This window comes from Suncus etruscus, chromosome 5 (assembly GCF_024139225.1).
Source record: "Suncus etruscus isolate mSunEtr1 chromosome 5, mSunEtr1.pri.cur, whole genome shotgun sequence".
Classification (NCBI taxonomy): domain Eukaryota; kingdom Metazoa; phylum Chordata; class Mammalia; order Eulipotyphla; family Soricidae; genus Suncus; species Suncus etruscus.
In genome coordinates this window covers 129,579,351-129,602,452 of record NC_064852.1, presented here as the reverse complement: position 1 = coordinate 129,602,452, position 23,102 = coordinate 129,579,351, and the positions used below count along the sequence as shown (strand labels likewise).

Sequence of the window (23,102 nt, the reverse complement as noted above, 5' to 3'; positions counted from 1 at the left end):
GGCCTTCTACATACAGATCCTGGCTCAACCTTTTGAGCTATCTTTCCATCTTTCCTTTCTTTCTTTTCTCTTTTCTTCTTTTACAGTGTTGGGGTCAAACCCAGGGCATCATACATGTAGGGCAGGTGCTCTTCCACTGAGATATATCCACAACCCAGGAATTAACATTTTTGTATTCAACTCATATTTTAAATTAACATGAAGAAAAGTGTTGTTACCTTGTACAGAGAATAAGGCTCTTGCATTGCATGCAGCTGACTGGGGTTTGATCTTCGGGATCCCATATGGTCTTCCAAGCATCACCAGGAGTAATTTCCTGAGTGCAGAACCTGGACCACTGCCAGATGTGGCAACACCACCACAACAACGAAGTCTAAGATAGCTTACTCTCTACTCACTCACACTTACTCAGTTGATATTAATTAATATAAGTCTGATATTAACTTTATTTGTAATACTATTATACATATTTTAATTAAAATGTTAGATTATGACTTTTTTTTTTTTAAAGAAGATCGGGCGAAACAAAAGGCTTGTTTTGTTTTGGGGCCACACCTTGTGGTGCTCAGGACTAACTTCTGACTTTGCACTCTGGGATTACTCCTGGAGTTACTCAGGAGGGTCATAGGAGATGCCAAGGATCAAACCTGGATTGACCAAGTGTAAGGCTACCTACCTTACCTACTACACACTGCTATTGCTCTGGCTCCAAAGAGAAGGCATTTTAAAATAAGGTCTGCAGATATCTTTGACTCTCATTCTTAGGAAGTTTTCAAGTGGCTCTCCAATAGAGTAATCTACTCACCTTACAGACATTAATCATTAATTGATTGAATGGTTGATTGATGAATTTTCGGGTTTGGGACCATACCCACAGCACTCAGGGGTTATTACTGCTCTGTGCTCAGAAATGACTCCTGCCAGTATCGGGGGCTCCTGGGGATTGAACCCGGGTCTGCAAACACCCCCCACTCATTGTCTTATATTGCTCTAACCACCACCTTAATTTATTTTATTTTACATGATTGTCAGTTTAATGTGTATGTCTAGTAGCTCTGCATTACTCAGACTTAACATGTTTTTTTGTGTTCATCTCCATGGGAACTATGAAATAATCCCCCCTTTTTTTTTTTTTTTTTTTTTTTTGGTTTTTGGGCCACACCCGGCATTGCTCAGGGGTTATTCCTGGCTGTCTGCTCAGAAATAGCTCCTGGCAGGCACGGGGGACCATATGGGACACCGGGATTCGAACCAACCACCTTTGGTCCTGGATCGGCTGCTTGCATGGCAAACGCCACTGTGCTATCTCTCCGGACCCGAAATAATCCTTAAATATGGAATGTTCTGATCTTTGCCCATTTGCAAACTTTTCTTGGGGACTTAGGTTGCTACTTTTAATAAGTGATTCCATATAATTCCATGTATACATATTATAACATTTTTATAGTCAGTAAATTAAGCTTACATTTTTATGGCATCATGGAAGGCTAGTAATTATGAAATTAGTGATTGTTTCTCATAACACTTTTTCTTGCTTTTTGCTTGGTTAAAAATGACAGCACATAAAAAACAAGCTCTTAATTTCAAATTTCTCTTAGTGGACTTATAGAAAAATCACAGACACTTTCAAAAAACTTTTATATTTATATTGCCTTAGTGCTGATGATTTTTGAGTGAGTGAATCACAGACTCACATTTCAGTACCAGCTGTCATTAAGCTTCCATTTAAATATTTTCTATGTAAGATAAAACGCAGTGCAACCAGTCCTAATTAATATCTATGCATTTAGCGTTCTTGTCGATTAATTTCTGTTGTGATATGAAAATACTTGTTTAGCAGTTACTCTTTATATCATCTGAGGGGTTGATATCTGTAGATAGTTTAAATGTAGGTGCAGAGACAATTTAAAACAAAACCTTTTTTAGGCAAAAAAAGGTCTTTATCCTCTTAAAAACATTTTTAAGTGCTTAAAAAATAATTCACTAAAGATTCCAGTAGTTCTTTTCTGGGTGTAGAATCCCCAAGGGAGGGAGGGGGAAATGGATTAATTTACCTTTTAAAGGGACATTTAAAATGATGCTTAAAATCTGTTTATTAGCAGCTTATCATTTTTAATTATTTTAACCTTCATTTGCTTTAGTTTAAGAAATCTAAAAATGACCAGGATGTACAGCTAAAATCTCCAGTTTCTAAATTGATTTATCAAGATTTGTGGCTTGTTACTGTTTTAGCATTACCCTTTTTTCCTATTACTGCTTCTATTTCCTTTGCCCTAGATAATTAGAATTACGCTTTCTAAATTGAGTTACCCTCCTGGACAAATTATCTTAGCACCTCCTAATTCTTCTGCTTAAAAATTTCTCAGGTTTTAAAAATAGTATCTATAAAGTGCCCTGAGCATTTTAAATTTAAATTTCCTTTCTCTAGCTTGTTATTAAAAGAGACTGACCATCATGTTCTTGTTAGACCCTGCTATATATGATTTGTGTATGTATTAAAAGAATTTTTTTTCAACTGGAGGGAGGCTAGAAATTTATTAAATAGTTTAAGAAACATATATTCAAGCAAACCTCTTCATATTGAGCATGTAAATCGCCACCTTTATAAATGGTATAACATAAGGTCATGTAAAAATATAACAGGGAACATATTCAGAAATGCAGTTTAATTCTGGTGTTTGTAGAATGTGCTAAGGTTAGAGCTGAGAAGTTCTCTTGTAAAATATGATAGCTGCTGAGCCTTCCATCGTATTGGCCAATATTGCTTGGTACTTTATTTTCCTCTAAGGATATATATTTCATTTGAACTTCACATAGCTTTCTGGGTTTCAATTTTTGTTTTTTGGTTGAAAGGTGGCCAGCATCAATCCATGAAGCCTACAGGTGAAGCATATGTTCTACCTTTCTAGCGCAGATATACATGATCTGTACATGATTAAATTTGTTGCACACATAATTGTTTTTGACTTTTTGGTAAATTATAGTTTATTCAGAGACAATGTTTTTGTTTCTACCTTGGAGACAGGATTTTTATCAGATGTACCAATTAGTTAACAATATAACTTGTTATAACAGTATTTGATGCATAGCATATATTTAAACATCAGCATGGTTTTTCCTATCATCAGCACATTTGCATAATTGCACTACTGATTCTTGCTTGCCTTTCTTCTCACCATCTGTCTGCCTCTAAAGTAGATTCCATTATAATTTATGATGAGTAAAGAAATTAAGATATGGCAAGAGTCAAAAAGAAGCTGCCTCGAGGAAGATGAGCCAGTTTTTTAGATAATATTTGAATGTGAAGAAATGGTAAGATGAGCAGAAGAAAAATGGCAGATGTAATAGATTTCATGACACCATTGTTGTCTGTATTGGAAGAAGGGTCAAATATATAACTTTAAAAATGAGTATTATGTGTTTTTTAAGCCTAGAAAAGCATGGTGCAAAGAAGTTAAACCAACCAAGTTCAAGAGAAATGTGCCATTTTCCTAAATAAGAGGCTTCTGGCATTTATCATAGCATTAACTGGATGTGAGGCATAGGCAAACAAATACCAGGTAGATATTCTGTACCTTTAACGTGACTTTGGAGAAAGCAGCTGAACATACAAGCTGAAATGTCAGATGAGGAATGAGATTCTCAAACACAAAACCCATTCATTGCAGTACCAAAATGTATTGGTCCTTTTGCTAATTAATCACTGATAATGTTGCAGCTGAGCTGGAGATAAAATGAAAGGTACTCTGTTTTAAGTTTTTGGTGATGCATAATTAGGGAGTAGAAGAAGAGGGGAGGGAGAGAACCTTAAAAGAGAAATGCATATCACAGGCATGAGTAGAGGTTTTGTGTGTGTGTGTGTGTGTGTGTGTGTGTGTGTGTGTGTGAAAGAAACAACAGCTCTACCTACATATAGGAGTCAAGTTCTGTGAGTACCTGTTCCTGGGGCCCAGTAGTAGTGCTGTGATATAAGGTATTTTTTTCTTCTTTCTTTTTTTTTTAATATGGAACACTTCACCAATTTGTATGTCATCCTTGCGCAGGGGCCGTGCCATGCTAATCTTCTGTATTATTCCAATTTTGATATATGTGCTGTCAAAGTGAGCACTGATGTAAGGTTTTGTGGGCTCATATAGCACTGGATATTGGTAGAAATACTGGAGAAATTCTCTATCCAAAGAATTCGTTTCTCATTTTTAAGAATGAATTTGTCCAAATAAAGTATTTTGCTTAAATTCTTGAAGAAGGAAGGGAGGGAAGGAGGAGGGAGGCAGAGAGATTGGGAGGGAGAGATGGAGGGAAAAAAAGAAGGAAGGAAATTGATTCGGTCCTTAAGATATTTGAAATTGGGGGCCAGAAATAGAATGTTAAGGTGCTTTATATAGTCAACCCTAGTTCAATCCTTTGATCCACATGATCCTCAGAGCATGGTGGAGAGCAACCCCTATTCACCACTCTGTGTGACTTAGAACCTCACACCTACTCTTTAAGATATTTGAAACTGGAAGAGAATCATTAACCAAGAAAGGAACACTTCAGCTTCAACCTAAACATACTCCTAATTATATTGAATTATATATAATATATATGTAATTATATTGAATGCCTTCTCTAGGGTGAAATAAATACTTTAATGTTCATTATTCCTTTTGTTTTGTTTTATTTTGGGACCACACTCAGTAATGCTCAGGGGTTGCTCCTGGCTTGGGGGACCATATGGGACGCCAGGGCATTGAATCACGGTTCGTCCTCAGTCAACTGTGTGCAAGGCAAACGCCTTACTGCTGCGCCACCACTCCAGCCCCAATGTTTATTATTCTTTTACATCTACAAAGATGTATATCTAGAAAGAATAAAAATAGAGACATGAAAGAAAAATAGGATCCATGATATAGAAAGAAATTAGTAAATATTGAAGTCAGATGACTCAAATTTTGAATTAGCAAACTTTTATGATTTCCAGAGTCTGGAGAAATAGAACAATAGATAGGCTACTTGACTTGCATGGGTCCAACTAAAAAGGCAATCTCCAGCATCTCATATAATTACCGAAGCCCTCCCATGAATAACCCTTGAGTACAGAGCCAGGAGTAAGCACTGAGAACTGTTGGGTGTGGCCAAAAATACAAAATAGAAAAAACAAAAGAAATAAAGAATTTAGAGAAAATGATGGTCAAGACCAATATGATGGTGACGGGCTATAGCAATCATACAGAGTATATGGCACATGCTATGCATGTGGCTGACTTGAGTTTGATTCCTGGCACCTCATATAATCTAAACCCAGCCAGGGTTGATCCTTAAACACAAAGCCAGGAATAAGCCTCAGTCCTCTGCAACCCCCCCCCCAAAAAAAAAACCCAGTAAGATGGTGAACAATTTCAGCAGAGAGATGAAATGTTAAAAGATAAGTGAATTATTGATATCAATCATATTTTTCTCTAAGTTCTTTAATTTTTTTTCTTTTTTCAAAAAATATGTGGGTTGTTTTTTTTTTTTCTTTTTTGGGATTTAGGGCCACATCAATCAAAAATTTTACATCTGAAATATCTTATGACCAGGTAGGCTGAACAACATACTAGACAGAGCAAAAGAAAAGTTGCATAAACTGAAGTCAGATCAGTAATAATTATGGTCATGTCTCTTCCAGCCTGTGCTCTTCTTTTATTTATCTTTCTGTATTTATATTTTTTACTATTTTATTGAAATCATTGTGATTTACAAAGTTCTTCATAGCATCTTTCTGTATTTCTTTGTTGTCTCTTTCAAGCTTGTGTTCTCTCTTAACATGTCTCCTTTTCCTTCTCTCTCACTCACATCTTTTTAAATACAGTCTGATCAATAAAAACTATCTTGCTTTACTAAAAAATATATAAATAGTAATTAGGTAGATTAGGACCAGGGAGAAACTGGGGTTCATACTCTACATAAGGAAACCCTGCTCTGCTCTCTACGATCATAAGGTTGCCCAAGCACTGCTGGGAGTGACACTTGGGCCCCAAGCAGAGAGTAACCCCCTAGTATTGCTGAGGGTGACCCCAGAACCAAAAAAGAAAAATGGTATCATGAACACTAAAAGGAGATAAAATAGAGTGAAGAAAGAGAACATAGCTTTAGAAATCTGCATATTGAATAATGACTTAAATACCAGGCATCACACCACTAATTCAGGGAACTCAGTGAACCCAGTAGAATAAATACAAATCATCAAATTACAGAAGACCAGAGAAAATTCTGAAGCAGCAAAAGGGAAAAATGTATTCCATTTAGGAGAGCAGCAATGAGAATGACAGCTGACTTACCAGAAACAGAAACCTAAGGAAAATGGAATAACAGACTCAAAATTGTTTAAAAATATTGTCAACCTAAAGTTCTAGATCTAATAAAAATGTTAAAAAAAATAAGACTTAAGAGTCTTTGATGACCCTTCCCAGTTAAATATATTTTGTGCTATTTGCCAACAGGTACAACTGTAACTGTGTTCAAATTATTTAAGAATCTGCCTGTAAGGAAGCAATTTTACTCAACTGCTAAAAAATGTAAAGATGAAATGAAAAAGATCCTAGACCTGCTCATGAGTTATGCTGTACTGAAACCTGAATTACGAATCATTTTAATACATAATAAGGTAAGTGTTACTGACTTTTTTTGTTATATCTTTAAGATCTGATATATATCCGATATTGTATGATTTAAAATTTGTATATGCTAAAGATACAATGTCTTTTATAGAAATTAGTTTAGATAAGAGAAGTCTTTTGTGCTGTGTTTTAAGCTTTATTTTCATTGTATAAGAACACTTTTGCTTGTTTTGCTTTTTTGGGGGGGCCCCACCCTGTGAAGCTCAGGGGTTACTCCTGGCTATACACTCAGAAATCGCTCCTTGCTCGGGGGACCATATGGGACACCAAGGGATTGAACCCAGATTTGTCCTGGATCAGCCGCTACAAGGCAAACACCGTACTGCTGTCCTATGGCTCTGGCCTCAGAACACCCTTACTTTGTTATCTAATATCTATATAATATGTGATTGATTGAACCTTTGATTCTAACTTCTAAAGAGATCAGTGATTTCACCAACAGACACCTCCATTCAAGAAATAACCTAAAAATTCAGACAAATAAGACTTGTTCTTTTCGCTCTAGGTAACATACAATTCATCTCCTAGTCTGGTTTTTCTTTGATGAAGTTTTATTGTTTTGTGTCCATTTCGTCTTTTGTGACCATTTTATTTCTTTCTACATTTCAGAGCTAGATGTTAGGAAATGTTTGTTTCATGAGGAATCTTAGGGAAATGAAAGATCATACATTTTCTGATTATTCAGTTTTTTATAAAATTTTATATGTTCACCTTGAAATATTTTGTGGCAGTAGAATAGCACTAATCAGTGCAAATGTGGGGGACCTGATGGGACGCAGAGTGTTAACATTTATGGGAGGCCGACACAACTCCAAGACCTATTCTAGGTGCATTAAGCTCCTGTAATCCATATGACAGCCAGGAAAGGTGAGACCTTGTAACAAGTTTGTAGTTTTTCCCTGAACTGAACTCACAGAGATTTTACCTTTTGCACGTTCCATTGTCATTCTGCTATGCTATCTTACCATTGTAATTTATATTATTTTCCTCAATACTTTAGAGAACTTCCAAAAGCTAGTAGTTTACACGGTTTCTATTTGCACGTGGGATTTGAAATTCAGAGAGTAAAATAATTGTTTTACGTTTTATAAAATGCCATGAGGCTGAAGTCAGGACCTTTATTCATCCTGTTTTTTTTCTACTTCATATATTTTTACTTGTTATCAAGTTTCATGCTAAATCAAGCTCTGGTACATGTTTTGAACAAAATCTTTTTCATTTGTTTGTTTGTTTGTCTTTGGACCACTCCTAGCAATTCTTAGGGGTTACTCCAGGCTTTGCACTCAGGAACTACTCCTGGCTGTACTTTGGGAACCATATGGGATGCTAGGGATCAAACCCGAGTCAGCTATGTGCAAGCAAAGACCCTACTTGCATACTATCTCTTTAGCCTAGAATGATGATCAAAATCTTAAACTGATAAAAGGCAAAGAAAAACATTGACTAGTTGGCCACCTGTTCCTGTTGGCAAGTAAAGTTGAACCAAATGATACTTTGCGATCCTTCCAGTTCTACTGAGCTATGATTTCTCAGGATGTTGATGGATGGAGCCTCATCCTACTCATATAAATAACCCTATGACATCTTGATCCAGAGTACATTTAGCTATTAAAAGTTGAATGCACACATGTTAAAAAAAGATCAAGGACAGAAGAAATAGTGATCAGCAGGGTAAACAAGTAGAAAAGGTAAAATAAGAAGTTAGAGACTCCACATACTTGTAGATGTGAAGAAGGCTAGAAAAAAGTTTGATTAAGGAAAAAAAAAGAAGAAAAGTAAGATTAGTGTTATATGTAATGAGACTGAGTAAAGTAAAATACATCTCCTCTGCGCTTTGGATGGGTTATGTTTTTCCCAATCAATTTAAGGTCATTCATCTGGGTACTTTTGTTTGAAAATGGTAAGTAGTACTTTGTCAGATACTGCATATTATTTTAGAAAGATGCTGTATCTGAATTTTCATTATGCAGATACAAGTGCCTCAATGGTCTCAGTGATTTCAGATACAATTCAAATCCTGTAATTTAAACTGAGCATTATACCACGAAAGTAATGTAGGATTATCAGGACATCTGGTGATATTTAGTGTTGGCCTTTACAATACAAACAAGTCATGAATTAAATTAGATGAATTGGTCTTCAAAGTTTTTTAGTACAAATATTTTTTACTTTTAAAACTTTCGAATAATCTTATGCCTCAGATGTCAAAAGATACCATGCGTCTTTTCTACGTGACACCAAGAGATTATAAATCTCTGAACATTGAGTACTCTTCCGGTCTTAACCTTGTCCGTTTCACTATGTTCTTATTCTCCCAGGTCGTTCTTTAAGTTCTTTTCTGAAGAACTATTTTTGTCTTATTTAAAATGAAAACTTGACAATAATGGTCCCTTTCTAAAATTTTTTCCTGCATTAGAAACAATCATATCACACGTATGTGGGCAGTACTCTTGCTATTTTGACATCTTGGATTAGATACTGTTCCTTTTTATGAAGGTTTAACCTGCCAAGACATTCTTTGAATACTGATAATGTTGATGTTCTTGCCAGTATGGTTATGTTAGAAAGAGGTATTTTTCTTCTTTCATCACCATGTTCCTTGAAAGCATACTGAATAATGAGACAGCGAAGGGAAAACGAATTCAGTGATATTTTAAAAAGTAGATATTTCTTGGAGAAAGTATAGAGGCATTTCTTCGAAGAACTGTGCAATTTTCAGCTTTAGTTGTAGTAATGGACTATCTTTGAGTTTTAGACTCTATATATTTATTTATAAGGTAGTTATCTCCCAGAATTACAGGTTTTTAAAAATGTGACAGTAATCTGAAGCTCATTTAGTAATTTTGTTTGGTTGATATATAGGAATAATTTGGTAGACCATTGATTTACAATTAAAGTTAAATATATGATTTCAAATGAAGAATTTGAAGGTATGGATAAATTATATGCAGCTTTATATATTCATTAGATTTTATGAGTACTTTACTTTTCCTAATATATTATGTGTGGTTTTTGAAAATAGTTTAAAAATTTATTTTCTCTTTGTAATTAGTCAAATTGGTATTTTAGAAGCTAAATTGAATCACAATTATAAGAGTTTTTTGGTCTGGGCATGGTTTGGGAACCATACCCAATGATGTTCAGGGATTGCTCCTGGCTCGTTATGGTGGTGCTTCTGGTTGTGCTGAGGGAGACCCATAGCGTGGTGTGCTTCACATACCCACTTTGAACTGTTTCTTTTTTTTTTTTTTTTTTGGTTTTTGGGCCACACCCGGTAACGCTCAGGGGTTACTCCTGGCTATGTGCTCAGAAGTTGCTCCTGGCTTGGGGGACCATATGGGACACCAGGGGATCGAACCGCTGTCCGTCCAAGGCTAGCGCAGGCAAGGCAGGCACCTTACCTTTAGCGCCACCGCCCGGCCCCTTGAACTGTTTCTTAATTCCATGCTTGCACTTTTAACTATTGCTTCATTCTGTTTGTTTTAGTGAAGCATGGTTGTTTTTATTGAATGAAACTTGTGTAGAAAGACATGAGTGGAGAAGAGAGAGGAAGTATGTGATCGAGAAAGATCTAGGGAGAGGCAAGCGAGATACATGTCAAGGGATAATATAGGCTTGGAGAACCGTAATCACATGTCAAGGGACAACATGGGCTTGGAGAGCCGTAATCAGAGTTTTTAACAGTAAAAAAGTAGAGAATATAAGAAAAGACTTTTCTTCTACTCCACCTTCATGTTTTCAAAATCTCTTTGGTATTCTTTGCTGGAGAAAAACTCCAGGGCTCAGGCACTTGCCTTACAGGAGGCACAAACCAGTTCAATCCCCATGGGACACATAGTGTGGGCCCAAACCAAAACATTGTTTTCTTCTTTGGGGATCACCTGATACATCTTGAAGACTGAAAGAACGATGACAAAGTAGTAGTTAAGTAGTTGAATATCTTCCGTTTCAGGGAAGGTAAGGCCTAAACAGGAAAGAGAAACCTAGAGAACAGGTCACGGGGCTTTGGGGGCTCAATGTGGTGACACCCTCTCTTGGTTTTATTTGTATGTGGGTGAGTGTTCTTTTGTGTGAAGATTAGAGAGGATGAGGTGGACGAGAATGATGATGGATTTATTAGATCACAAACTAAATATGAATTAGTGCTGGGTAGTTTTTATCTCCATAAACTTGATGCCCTGTTTGTTCATTTTCTTCTTCTTGTATCTTTCTGGGGCCTTTGGGCCACACCAGTAATGTTCTTTGTTCCTGGCAGCATATGGTGACCACATGGTGCTAGGGAACAAACTGCACTTGGTCTCATGCAGGACAAACTATCTATAACTCCTTCTTCTTCATGTCTTTTACTCATACTTTTGAACAGGCAGGAGAAAAGGAACCAGCTGTGCCAAGGGGAACCAAAACAAGTCTTCTACTCAACTCAAACAGTTGAGTAAAACAGTTGTTAAAGGTTCATTTTATTCCTGAATTCTAGCTAGGCTATGAAGATGCAGAGTGAAATAGACTTTCCAACACCAATCTTGGAAGTTTGTGTAGATGTTTTTTTCTGCAGTAAGGTGGAACTGTGAAATATCTAACTTTCCTCAGGTATTTCTGATGGGAGCTATTTCTATCTACCTGTCTGTCTGTCTGCCTGCCTGCCTGCCCGCCTGTCTATTTGATATAGAAAGAAATATTCAAAGTCACATTCCATACCCTTTTAGAATCAGAATATGAACATACTTGAGACAGTAGCCCAAATATATTTTGAGGTTAACATAGAACTGATTATCAGTCTTTGTTGGGTTTTGTGTGGGGCTCTTTTTTGCTATTAGGAAACTAATGATAGCTGAACTTTTAAAATGACTCTCTTAATTTTCTTCTATTAAATTAATTTGTTTTGATTTTTTTCTTTTTTCTTTTTTTTTACTTTTTACCTAACTTCTGTGAAACATACCAAATAATGAAGAAACACATTCGTTAACTTTTTTAGTGTAATTATTTTCTAATTTGGAGATTGACTTATACTATTATAGAGGTCTGTTAAGTTTTCCTTTATTCCTCAGCAAGGTTTAATTCTTTCTAACAACATGATGTTGCATATTTATTTTTTCCTTATTGGCAGTGATTTACATTATGGTTTGCTTTGGTTTTATTTTAATTTTAAGTGTGGGTACCATACCTGGTAGAACAGCTCAGGACTTACCCTTAGCTATGTGCTTACTCTTAGTAGACTTGTGGGGACCACTGGTACCAAGGTTCAAACATGGTCTTTCCCTACTTTACTTATGATTTGCACCTTTCCACAGCCTCTTTATGGAAGGAAAAACATCTAAATTATTCACATTTCTCCAATAGTCAATACAGTGCATAGTGAATTAGCTGGTGCTAAAAACAATAAAAAAAGCCAACAAGATAAATTTACGAAGTTTTGAACAGTCTTAACTTTTTTTTTTTTTTTTTTTGGTTTTTGGGCCACACCCATTGACGCTCAGGGCTTACTCCTGGCTGTGTGCTCAGAAATCGCTCCTGGCTTTGGGGTGGGGGGGGGCATCTGGGATGCCAGGGGATAGAACTGCAGTCCATCATAAACTAGCGCTTGCAAGGCAGATAGATACCTTACCTCTAGTGCCACCATTCCGGCCCCATCTTAACCTTTTTAAACCTTCCTAATAATAATAATTATAAAATAAGATATTTTTTAAAGAATCATACATTTGGATCCCCTAGTGTACCTTTTAGATCTTTGTATAGTTCTACTTTTATTTGTAAATATTGTTTTAGATTCTTTCTTTTCTGGTAGTTAGGTTACTGATATACCTTTACTCGGAGTAGTTAGGAAACAGAAAAACTTTGAGTGGATGTGGTATTGCAGAAAACACTTGACAGGATAGTCTTTTAAGAGCTGTAAGATTAATATACTTTTACTATGCCTAACATCATAGAGTTAAATATGAAATTTATATAAGTGTAAGGGAATTAAAAAGTTAAACCTTACACTTCTTCTAAAAATATATTTTATTTTCTACTGATTTAATACATTTCTTTTTTGTTTTTGTTTTTGTGTCACACCCGGTAGCACTCGGGTTCCTCCTGGCTCTATGCTCAAAAATTGCTCCTGGCAGGCTCAGGAAACCATATGGGATGCCGGGATTCGAATCACCATCCTTCTGCATGCAAGGCAAACACCTTACCTCCATGCTATCTCTCCGGCCCCGATTTAATACATTTCTATACCCTCATGTATATATATTTTGTGTGTGGTTTTTGGGTCACACCTGGCAGTGCTCAGGGGTTATTCCTGGCTCCAGGCTCAGAAATTGCTCCTGGCAGGCATGGGGGACCATATAGGACACTGAGATTCGAACCGATGACCTTCTGCATGAAAGGCAAACGCCTTACGTCCATGCTATCTCTCCGGCCCCTCATATAGATTTCTAATTAAAGTTCTCTAAAAATCTAGGTTTTGAGTTGCAGCAATGAATAATGTCATCTCTGAGGTCCCTTTCAGTTCTAAAACTAATTTTTTCTTTTGTTTTTGGGGCCACACCCAACAGCACTCAGGGGTTACTCTTGTCTCGGCTCTCAGAAATTACTCCTGGCAGGTTCAGGGGACCATATAAGATTCCAGGTTCGAATCTGGGTCAGCCGCATCAAGGCAAACACTACCCACTGTGCTATCATTCCAGCCCCCTAAAATTATTTTTTTAAGGATGCTTATGTTTATGTTTACCACTTCTGATCCTTTTTAGCAAAATTGAAAATTCATATTATTGCCATTTAAAAGCTCAGAGATGATACATAATGGAGTGGGAGTTGGATTACACATAGGTCCTTGATCTTTTGGAAAATAGAGTTTTTGTGTCCTTGTCCCCACTTTTGTTATTTTTTCCTAACTCCAGGAGTTTGAGTGGACTGCTTGGTAACTTAAAGATTGATAGAGCAAGGATGATCTGCAGGTTAAATCTTTCTATTTCTAAAGCAGCAATCATTCTTACTCACTATGGCTTCTTCACACCTACTGTATACAGAGCTTTGAAGTACGCTGTTTGGAAGTATTGTCTATGATCTACACATTGAAAGAGCTTATAATGTGTGCAAGGAATCGGACAAATGTATGAACATCTAAATAGATAAACAATAAAAATTGTGTAATTTAAGTTCTATTTATCATGATTTGTCTTTTATTCTCCCTTTTATTACTTTTAAATGTATCTTCCTATTGGAATCAGTAGGGCAGGTTCCAAAGATGGCAAAGAATATTTTCTTTCTTTTTTTTTTTTTACGGTTCCGATCTGCATGTAATCATTTTATTTTTTGTAAATTGTTCGTTTTGTGTTACATGGTGGTCTTTTTTTATTCTTTCATATATAACTATTATTCATTTTCATTTGAGGGGAAGGGCAAGGCCATTCCTGTCAATATTCAGCAATGTACTAAGAAGGGGCTTCCCAGGAAAAGGCATGCATGCAGTGATTCTGGGGTAGAACGTAGGCCTCATGTGTGTGCAAAAGTATGTGCTTCAACTATTTGAGCTATCTTTCAAGCCCTGTCTGTATTTCTGATTAATTCTTTGGTTTCTTTATTAACCCAGTAGAAGTTAGTGATAATTTTGCTTATATTTGTGTGTAACATATTTTCTTTATTCATATGTCAATATTAGGCTGTTCCCACACCTTAACTATTATAAACAGTTCAGTAAAGAACCTAGAATTAGAAATAATACAGCAAAGAAGGCACTTGCCTTTGCATGCATCCAACTAAGTTTGATTCCTGAAATCCGTTATGGTTCCCTGAGCATGGCCAGGGATGATGCTTGAGAGCAGATACAAAAGTATTCCCTGAACATCTCTGGATATAAGACACCCTTCCTCCCCTCAAAAAAACCCAAACAAACATAGAATTATGTTTAAAAACATAGATTTTGTTTTTGTTTTGTTTTGTTTGTACGGGCACAAATGGTGCTGTGAGCTTATACCTGTTTCTCCATACAGGGATCTCTCCTATCTTTCTCTGTGAGGTGCCCAGTGTCAAACGAGGGTTACCTGAATTCAAGGCCTTACTCTCTATACTACCTCTCCAGCCCAAAGTATGACTAATATTTCTTTGAAAGTTTGTAAATTCATTTGAGAATTCTCAAATATTGGATTGCTGGATCATATGTTCTTTTACTTATACTTTAGAGTAGCTCCTTACTATTTATTTCCATGGTAGTTCCACCATTTTACTTTCCTATGAAAAATAAAGAAGAGTTCCATTTTCCTTTTCAGATCCTCTACAACAGTGTTTTTCAACCTTTTTGTGCAAAGGCACACTTTTTTCATGAAAAAAAAAATCACGAGGCACACCACCATTAGAAAATGTTAAGAAAATTTATCTTTGTGCCTAATTGACTATATTTAAAGTAATTATCTTGAATAAGAATCAAATAAACACAAAGAAATTATTTTATAATCACTTTATTATGAAATAACCTAATGATTGGTCTATTTGTGGGCTGAAGCTGCATGTTATGTGCGGGGTCCTATAAGCCCCCCGGAGGGGCCCGGCCAGCGGGGAAGCGGCTGGGAGGCTTCTCGGATGTCCGCACCTTTATTTGGCTGGGTTAAAAGAACAACCACACCTGTAAAAAATCTGAGAGAGGTTAGTAATAATGACCTCAGGCGAATAACCGGTCTAAGGTGACCTTTATTGGGGTCCAGCATCTCTTATATAGAGGAGGAGAAATGGGCAGGTAAAAAGACATGTCAATCATACTTTTTGGCGCGAAGGCCATGGAACAAAGGCAGTAAATCATTCCAGAGGGGAGGGAGAAGGAGTGACAATTTTACAATCATTCCCAAGTCAGCAGCTTTCAAAGGATTGCCCTATGACTCTAAAGTGGGGTCTGCAGCTCACTTATCTGGAGCTAACAGCAGTTTGTGAAGGGGCAAGTTTTTGTAGCATAGCCATTAACTCCGGAAAGAAGCTAAAGGGAGTCACCTAAATCTGGAGATGGCATCAGGGTGTTTACTTTTCTCTCTGGCTTCAAAGAAAATCTCCTGTAGCTGCAAAATACCTTTCCTGTTAGCTCAAGAGCTTACAGCAAAGTCTGCACGTAGGCAGCCTTAGGTGAAAAAGGCTGCATAAAAGACAGAAGACAGAAAAATTGATCTCTGACAGGACACTGTCTCCAACAGTTATGGATGAAATTGGAAACTTTCCCATGATACACTAGACAATATCTCACGGCACAGTGGTTGAAAAATGATGCTCTACAATTCTTGTTATTATATATAGTTTTTGTTTTGTTTTGTTTTGGGGCCACATCCTATGGTGCTCAGGGATTACTCTTGGTAGGCTTCAGGGTCCACATGTGATGCTGAAGATCAAACCTGGGTCAGCCACCCATAAAACAAACACCCTACTCACAGTGCTATCCTTCTAGCCCTATAACAGATATGTATTTTTTAATGATAGCCAACGTGAATTTTTTTCCATTTTCTTTATATCTAGTAATGCCATTCATTCTTTCATATACTAATTGGATGTTTGTATTTCTTTTTGTTTGTTTTGTTTTTGTGCCACACCTCCGCTGGGGAATCCTTTTTGTCTTTTTAAGTCTATGACTACCCAGCAAGAATCTTTTATTCTGCGTGTTTATTGTGTTAATGATTATTACTGTTATACTCCTATATTCTGATGGGATTATATATAATTTTATATTGAATTTGAGCCACTTAGCAATGTATTAAGGAAAAGTTCATGTGGTTAATGTTGTTTTGTTGCAGTGTAGAGAAAATTATGTTTCATTATACTGTATTCATGTCTGCTTTTTTCTAAATCAGTCAGAACAAATGCCATGGATTATAAAAACATCAATAGATACAGATACAATTTTATTAAAATGTAAGTTATTCAAAGTAGTTAAAACTTCTTTTAAAGAAATTCTGGGGGCTGGGGAAATAGTACATTGGGGTGGGGTACTTGCCTTGCACTGGCCAAGTTGGATCCCCAACATCCCATATGGTCCCTTGAACCCTTCAGGAGTGAAAACTGGGTGCAGAGCCAGGAAAAAACCCTTAGCATTGCCAGGTATGACCAAAGACCTCCCCCCGGGCGCAAGCCTTTGTTGATTTTTTAACTCACCTCTTTGGCTGTAGTGTAGGCCAATGTGTATCTTTTTAGCTTCATATTTTAGAGTTATCTTTTACTGCTCAGCTAGTGTGATTGGCAACACATATTTTAGTTAATTGTCAACATGTTTGTGCAACTTCTATTTCTTCAATGTCACAAGTTGCTTTTGCGAGTGACGCTTGCTAATTAAATTCAGAGTGTTCTCTTCTCACTCCATTTCCTTTAAATAGTGTAAATGAAGGAGGGACAGTGACAAGATATATTTGGCTGCTTTCAATCAATTATGTGGTGTGGATGTAATAATATATTTTTGATTGAGGTGTTCTTGCACTGTCATCATACTGACAAGAGTCAGATTCTTCCTTGGCACATCTAAGATGCTCCAACTTTGTGTGACCTAGATAGGAAACATATGGGGTATGTATTTTTAGCAGATGTTTAACTTTCGCTTAGGGCTCACTATATGAAAAACTTTGGAAGTTTATCTAAAATAAAGGTAACCTTTATTTTAGATAATAAGAGAGCATTGAAGAATTGGTGGACAAGCCAGCTAAATAAAGACTAGGCTTTAGAAAATGCACTCATTAAAATTTTTGTTTCTTCTATGTATTTAATTTTTAAAATTTTACTAGACTGTCTATTTCTTTGGAAAAGGTTCTTGTTTGACAAGTAACTTTTAATCGCCTAGTTTGTAGTAGTAAAGGTTTAACTTGTTGACAGACCTGCTTGTCATCTGTTGCTAGTCCAAGAATAAACTAGTTTAGGAAATACTCCTAATTTAGTCCCATTGATCTGATGATAGCCTGGTGTGAAATGTTTGTCCAGAGCTCCAAGAAGCATTTTCTTAAAAGAACTTTTTTTTTTCTTCTTCAAATCTAGTACTTTTCTTGTTTAACAGTTTTCTAGAACCCATTTCTTCAGGTGAACCTTTCACAATTCTCTCGTCACTTTTCTGCACATCAGTGAAACAGCAGCTTTGGTTCCCCAGTAGCTGAGATTTTTATCTGTGGTGTCACCTAAGGCATCACTAATGCAAAATCAAATAAGTGGCCTGATGTTTACTTTGGACTTCACATAAACTTGACAACTGTGTGGGAGGAGATATTATCTTTTATTTGGAGGGGACCTCCCAGCAAGTGCTCAGGAAGCCATCAAGGGTCACTCACAGTGATTCTTAGCCTATTGTGCCACAGGGCCCAGCAGAACCATCCTCCTGGAAGTGAGAACTTTCAGGACTGCTTCTAACAGTACTCAAGGACCCTTGAATACCAGGGATCCTTTGCATATATTCCTGACCCCTATGCCAGCCTCTTGGGCAGAAAATTTTAGACATTGGTTTTCTTGAACTCTTCTTATATTTCAGTAAATTAATAACTAGGGCATTAGTTTATTTTAATATGTATGTCACTATCAGAGCAAGCATGACTTTAAAAAAATAACATTTTGTGAAGAAGTCCTTACTGATAAACTTTGAAGAGGAAGATATTTCATCCCCGTACATACAGCTGCAGATCCAGAAATACACTTCAGGTACCAAAATGACTTAAAATAATGGCCATGCCTAGCAGAGGTCAGTAATTCTTTGTGGACACATACAAACTAAAATTACTGTCTCAGAGTCTTGGAAAATAACATAGAAATGCAGTCTCAGAAACTACACCCTGCATGGGTTTGGGGTGTGTCATATGAAGTAAGTGTTATGAGCAAAAGGGAAAAAAGAAAAAACAAACAAACCTTAGAATCAAATGATAGACCTGGGACTGGAGGAGGGACTGTGGTAAAAAGATGCTAGTGTTCTGGAAGTGAGTGTGGACCGGTGACACTAAGCCCATATACAAGATCATTTATACTCTTAGAAACAATTGTTAACAATTTGAGTTAACAATTGTTAACTCAAAAGAAGAAGAAAAAAGATTGTAGAGAACACCAGAGATAGACAGAGACTCTGATCAGTGGATTTACTCTGAAAACAAAACTCATATTAAACATGAACATAAACTAAGGAAGATAAGGAAAATTACTAAGACATATAAAGGAAACAAAAAGTAAGTGTTTTATTGAAGTTCAGTGGTAGAGTGTACACCTTGCATACAGGTCCCTGGGTTTAGTCTCACATCAAAAAAAAAAAAAAAAAAGAAAAGAATAGATCTACAGGCTGAAACAGCAGAGCTTCAAGGGCCACACTCAGCACTAAAGGCTGAACTCGCCATATTCTGCTTGGGAGTCAGACAAGTTTTCTAAGTTCCTGAGCTAATCCTTCAGGCTGCAGAGGCCAGCTTTAGTCCTGTCTCTCTGGACCATAGTTGTCTGAACTTAAAAAAAAAAAACCCACACTTAACAAAAAAGATACCCTACCTAATTATTGACTTAGTTGGTTTTGTCCCCTTTAGTATTTCATTCATGAAAGCTCATTATAAAGATCATTTTATTTTATTTTTTATTTGATTTTTGAACTGTACCCAGTAATGCTCACGGCTCTCTCCTGGTGGGGTTTGGAGGGTCATCTGTAGTGCCAAGGATTGAACCCAGCAAACGAATCTGCTTGCAAGGCAAGTGTCTTACCTTCTGGACTATCACTCTGGTCCCGTAAAAGTTACTTAATCCCAAAAAGGTTATTTTAATGATCATGCATTATCTCAAAATTTTGTATCACTATAAGTACAGAATTCTTGTAATATGACTATACTTAATAAAATGGTAATTTCTTTCTTTGATAACTAATTTAAATATACTCCGAAGCTCTGAAGTGTATTTTCCATTTGAAATGAAAGGGAGAGAACATTTAATAAAAATACTTTCTGCAAAGCCTTGGCCCATGTGTTTGCCTACATATTTTCTTTTCCTTTTGTTTTTTATTTGTTGAAATCAAAAGTTTATTTGGAGGTTTTGAGGAAGGAGAGTGAGAAAGAGTATGAGAGAGAATATAAGAGAGAGAGAGAGGGTTAGCACAGAGGAACACAATTTGCCTTGTACATGGCCAACACAGGACGGACCATAGTTTGATTCCCGCATCCCATATGGTCCCCCAAGCCTGCCAGGAGCGATTCCTGAGCATAGTGCTAGGAGTAGCCCCTGAACGCTGTCAGGTGTGACCCAGAAATAAAAATAGAGAGTAATGCACTTTAAGAGAGAACCTGGGCTTCTCTAAAGGCAGTGAGAGCCCCAGTACACATCCCAGCCTGAAATTAGGAAGGCATGAAACCCTGAAAGTCCACATCTCAAGAGGGAAAGATGGATGTACCTGTGCTGGACCACCATGTGCTCAGCCAACACAGTGACCCATATTATATATTTTCATCTTTCCTTAACTCTAGGAGATAGCTCTTTGTTATCTGGTAGAAATGAATTTCATGTAGTTAAGGACAATAAGTTGTGTGCTACAACATACAATACTACTAAAATTCAGAACCAGAGTGCATTCGGAATTTGAACCTAGATATCTCTTGTTCTTTTTTTTTTTTTTTTTTTTTTTTTTAATTTTGGACCGTACCCAGCGATGCTCAGGGGTTACTCCTGGCTTCAGAAATCGCTCCTGGCAGCCTTGGGGGACTGTAGAGGATGCTGGGCATCGAACACAGGTCCATACCGGGTCAGCTGTGTGCAAGGCAAATGCCCTACCTCTGTGCTACTACTCTGGCTCCCAGATATCTCTTCTAAATGATACTGAAAATACAAGCTGGGATTAATGCCAAATATAAGGTATGTATATGTGTAGGTTTAATAAATTTAAATTATATTCAATTCTGCCCTTAGTCAGTTGTTTGGCATAAAACCAGAGTATCAACTCATAAGATGGCGCTTACTTCTGTTCTCGGAATTGCTACTATGGAAAATATGGAATCCTTTGAGTACCGTGTGGATGAATCTCAGGTATGTAGTGAAAGCATTCTTTAGTGATTCTAATTAATTATTCAAAGTATTGCATTGCTTCATTTTGGAGAGGTTGGGTGGCTGCTGGTTGGTTGGTTGATTTGTTCATGGGCCACACCCAGCAGTCCTCAGGGCTTATCTCCTAACTCTGCATTCAGGATTCACTACTGGAGGTGCTCCAGGGCCCATGTGTAGTTTCTTTGATTTAACCCAGGTTGGCTTCGTGCCAAGGAAAAGGATCAGCAAGATTCAACAGGCTTCATGGTTGGATTCCATCCCCAACACTGAATGGCCTCCCTGCGCTGTGGGTTGTAGTAGCCCTGTCAATACATCCAGCAGTGGAAGGAGCTTTGTCATCCCTAGCACTGAGGGGCCAGAGTAGCACCATATCTTGGGTCCCTAGCAATTTGGTTTATTGGGTCTCCTGAGCACTGCTTAGGAGGCCCCCAAATGGCAGAAAGGAAAGTACAAAGGCTGAAGAGATAGTATGCAATTCAGATGGATGTTTATCTTATGACTGACTCTGATTGAGTCCTGGACACCACATGGTCCCCTGCCATGTCTGGGTGCAGCCTTGGACACCTCTGAGCACTACATCCTCATTTTCTTATATTGACCCACTCAACTAAATTTCCAGTAGCACCATTTGGGGACCCCACCCCCACCATCTACGGAAAAGAAGATACAGAGCTTATATTAAATGCCTCTCCCTAGACCTACTCCTTTTTTTTCTTTTATTTTTTGTTTTTAATTTTTTGTTTTTTTGTTTTTTTGTGGGCCACACCCAATGTAGCTTGTGGTAAAGTTACTCCTGCTCTGCACTTACAAATTTCTCCTTGGAGGACCATATCGGATGCCAGGGATCAAACACAGGTCTGCTAAGTGCAAAGCAAATGTCCTGCCCTCTGTCGCTCCGGGTTCCTGTTTTCAATTTTTTAATAATGGATAAAATGAGTTTTTCTAAGGATTTTAAATTTAGGGTCCCATCTGCTTACCTCCCACGGTGAAAGGAGATTTGAGTTCTACTTCTGTTTTTTTATTTTATGTCTCAAAGATATACTATTAGCTTCTTTTTTTAATGATCAACTTCAATTAGTGTTTCTTGAGTTCCTCTACTACCAAATGAGATAACAGCTCCCTTCTACTTGTCCTTTTCTCTCTCAATCATATCATTTCTAGCCTAAGAGACTTTCATCTTTTGTTTAAGTCTAAGCACTGAATAAAAGGAATACAAGTTTGAGTGACCAAGTAGCAGAGTTGAAATGGTAAGGCAGCATATTTGATCAAATTTTGAATGCTATGAGACTTAGAATTTTTTATTTGATAAAAACTATCATATTAAAAGTAATAAGCATTTGGGAGTGAAGTAGTAGCCTTACGTTTATTAGCTGAGCATCACTGATATGTATAGACTTTAATGTTAGTGAAGACTAATAGAGAATAACAGAAAGGAAGGCAATAGTGGAGTCTATCATCATTTATTGGGAGTTAGCAAGGAGAGTGAAAGCAGCAAACCAGACTTACAAGGTGCTCGAGAGGAACCAGAAAGACGGAAGGAGAAGGTTGAAACTTCCAGTGACAAGAAGAGATCTGGAGTTGAAGAGCAGTTAGGGGAGAAGTGGTTTTCATAGTTTGTCTTTGATTTTGTCTTTTTAAGTTGAATAATAATGGGTTACAGGTTTTTGTAAGATCAGTCTAAAATGAACATTTTTGTTGTATTGATTTGGACAATGGTTCCCCAACTTATTTCAGAAAAAAAATTAATCAGTGCCCCAAGGAAATCTGTCTACTTTCAGTGAATAAGTAAGAAGTACCCCCCCAGTTGTACCCAAAGCTCCTACTACATTCCAGTGCCCCTCTTGGGGAGAGTTCCCTACTTTGAGGCACACTGGGTTTGGGATCCTACAGGCATACCTTTTCCATGAGGTAGCTTTGATTTTTAACTTTTTATAGCTTCTTCCTCAGATCTTTAATTTCCTCATAAAATGTGTGACTGGGGCCTAATAGTTTCACATGACAAGTAGAAACTTACATTTGTCATCTTAAAGAATTTAGAATTGCAGGGGCTGGAGCAATCACACATGGCCGACCCGGGTTCAATCCCTGGCATCCTATCATCTATGTGCAAGGCCAGAAGTAACCCCTGAATACTGCCAGATGTGACCCAAAATCACCCCCTAAAAAAAAGAATTTAGAATTGCATACAAACTACCTTACATGTAACATTTGATGAGGTTTTGCTGTTTGAATTTCTTTTCCATGTAACTTAAAAATTGTTAGGATCCTAGAATATTCAATGACCAACCAAAATGGTATAAAAAATACAAGCAGCCATTTTTCTACTAGTGGAAATTTTATCTTATTTGTTTTATTTATCATTTTTACATTTTAAAGGCATTTTGAAAAATTTAAAAAAAAAACAAACACCTCAAGCCTAGTTTGTAGTCTTTAAGTGACAAAACAGGCCCTCCCTGATGGCTCAGCAGGTACTTCTTA

General features: G+C 37.1%; 1 protein-coding gene and 1 non-coding gene across 2 annotated transcripts in view; one reads left to right on the top strand and one right to left on the bottom strand.

The window, feature by feature from the left end:
- The window catches only part of PMS1 (PMS1 homolog 1, mismatch repair system component), a 68,626-nt gene that overhangs the window by 18,844 nt on the left and 26,680 nt on the right, over positions 1 to 23,102 (top strand). The window contains exons 5-6 of the mRNA XM_049773182.1: positions 6,465 to 6,628; positions 20,490 to 20,606. Of these exons, the coding sequence (XP_049629139.1) occupies positions 6,465 to 6,628; positions 20,490 to 20,606 (281 nt within the window). The remainder of the gene's footprint in view (positions 1 to 6,464; positions 6,629 to 20,489; positions 20,607 to 23,102) is intronic.
- LOC126009819 (U6 spliceosomal RNA) lies at positions 3,999 to 4,108 on the bottom strand. Its single transcript, XR_007496016.1, has one exon. It is a non-coding gene; the product is annotated as a U6 spliceosomal RNA (small nuclear RNA).